General features: G+C 63.7%; 1 protein-coding gene across 1 annotated transcript; it reads left to right on the top strand.

Moving 5' to 3' along the window:
- On the top strand, positions 1-1,814 carry LOC117191945 (cytosol aminopeptidase-like). The gene has a single exon (XM_033396689.1). It carries the CDS (start codon positions 130-132, stop codon positions 1,714-1,716), a length of 1,587 nt encoding a protein of 528 aa, XP_033252580.1. The 5' UTR covers positions 1-129; the 3' UTR covers positions 1,717-1,814.

A 1,814-nucleotide genomic window follows, 5' to 3' on the forward strand; every position in this document is an offset into this window, starting at 1 on the left:
AAAAGTGCTGTCTGTTCAAACTTTGATACTCGCACACAACATACACACACGTCCAAATTGGTGTTCCCATAATTTTTTACAGAGAATATTTTTCCGATTCGTAATCGAAACGTTTTCCAAATTCGCCGAATGTCGCGCTTGCCATTGTTCGCCGGTTTCGGTCACTCGACGCTGAGAGTCCTCCGATTGCGGGGGGCCGTGCCGCGGAGCCTGCGCTACCAGCAGGTGCGCTTCAAGTGCGAGGACATGCGGGGCGTCGTCGTGGGCCTGTACGAGCAGTACAGCGACAAGCCGAAGCTGTCGACGGGCGGCGAAGAGTTCGATCGCCTGGGCCACGGAATGCTGGCCGATCTGGTCCGCGAGTCGGGCCTCAAGGGGGAGCTGGGGAAGGGACGACTGTACCACAACGTCGGCAAGGAGTACAACTGCCTGGCGTTGGTGGGGCTGGGCAGAGAGGGGGCCGGCTACAACCACGAGGAGGTCATCGACGAGGGCATGGAGAATGTGCGCGTGTGCACGGCCGTCGGCGCCCGGGCCCTGCAGCTCCAGGGCTGCAGCGAGGTCCACGTGGATGCCATGGGCTATGCGGAGCAGGCGGCCGAGGGCGCGGCCCTGGCCGTCTGGCGGTACAACATCAACCGTCGCCAGCGCAATCGCACCCACATCCCGAAGCTGGAGCTTTACCAGTCCTCGGACACGGAGGGTTGGACGCGGGGCCTGTTCAAGGCCGAGTCGCAGAACCTGGCGCGCCGCCTGTGCGACACGCCGGCCAACCAGATGACGCCGTCGATCTTCGCGCAGGCCACCGTCGACGCCCTGTGCCCCTGCGGCGTGACCGTTGAGGTGCGCTCCATGGACTGGATCGAGGACAAGAACCTTGCCTCCTTCCTGACCATCGCCAAGGGCTCCTGCGAGCCGCCGCTCCTCCTGGAGATCAGCTACTGTGGCACCGCGCCCGAGGACAAGCCCGTGCTGCTGGTCGGCAAGGGCCTGACCTTCCACAGCGGCGGCCTCTGCCTGAAGCCCAAGACGGGCATGGACGAGTACCGCGGTGGCGTGTCCGGCGCCGCCCTGGTGGTGGCCACCATGCGGGCCGCCTCCGCCCTGTCGCTGCCCATCAACCTGTCGGCGGTGCTGCCGCTCTGCGAGAATCTGCCCTCGGGCATGGCCGTGCGACCGGGCGATGTGGTCACTCTGCTCAACGGCCGCACGATGCGCGTCATGGACCCCGACGTCGCCGGGACCGCGATGCTGGCCGATCCCCTGCTCTACGGCCAAGCGGCGTTCAAACCGCGGCTCGTCGTCGATGCCGGAACGCTGGCGCGGGGCGTGACCAGCGGACTGGGTGGCTCTGCCACCGGAGTGTGGACCAACAACTCGTTTCTGTGGAAGCAATTTCAAAAGGCCGGCGGCTACACGGGCGACCGTCTGTGGCGCCTCCCCCTGTGGCAGTACTTCAAGGATCTGGTCACGAAATTCGGCACCGTCGACATGTGTAACAAGGGCCGGGGACCGGCATCGTCCTGCCTGGCGGCCGCCGTCCTCCACGAGATGGTGCCATGCAGCGATTGGGTGCATCTCGACACCCACGGCACGGGGATGCTGGCCAAGGACGGGGTGCCCCCGTACCTTCTCAAGAATCGCATGAGCGGCCGGCCCACACGCACTCTCATCCAGTTCCTGTACCAATTGGCCTGCGACTGTCCTTCTGCCTGATGAAGGACCCCCGTTTTACCCCCAACGATACCTATTCCCTGAAATTCTCTGTTAGTTCTTGGCCTCCTTGAAGAATATACGAGTTTGGAGCTTTTAAA

Source organism: Drosophila miranda (genome assembly GCF_003369915.1).
Source record: "Drosophila miranda strain MSH22 chromosome Y unlocalized genomic scaffold, D.miranda_PacBio2.1 Contig_Y1_pilon, whole genome shotgun sequence".
In the NCBI taxonomy this organism is placed as follows: Eukaryota; Metazoa; Arthropoda; class Insecta; order Diptera; family Drosophilidae; genus Drosophila; species Drosophila miranda.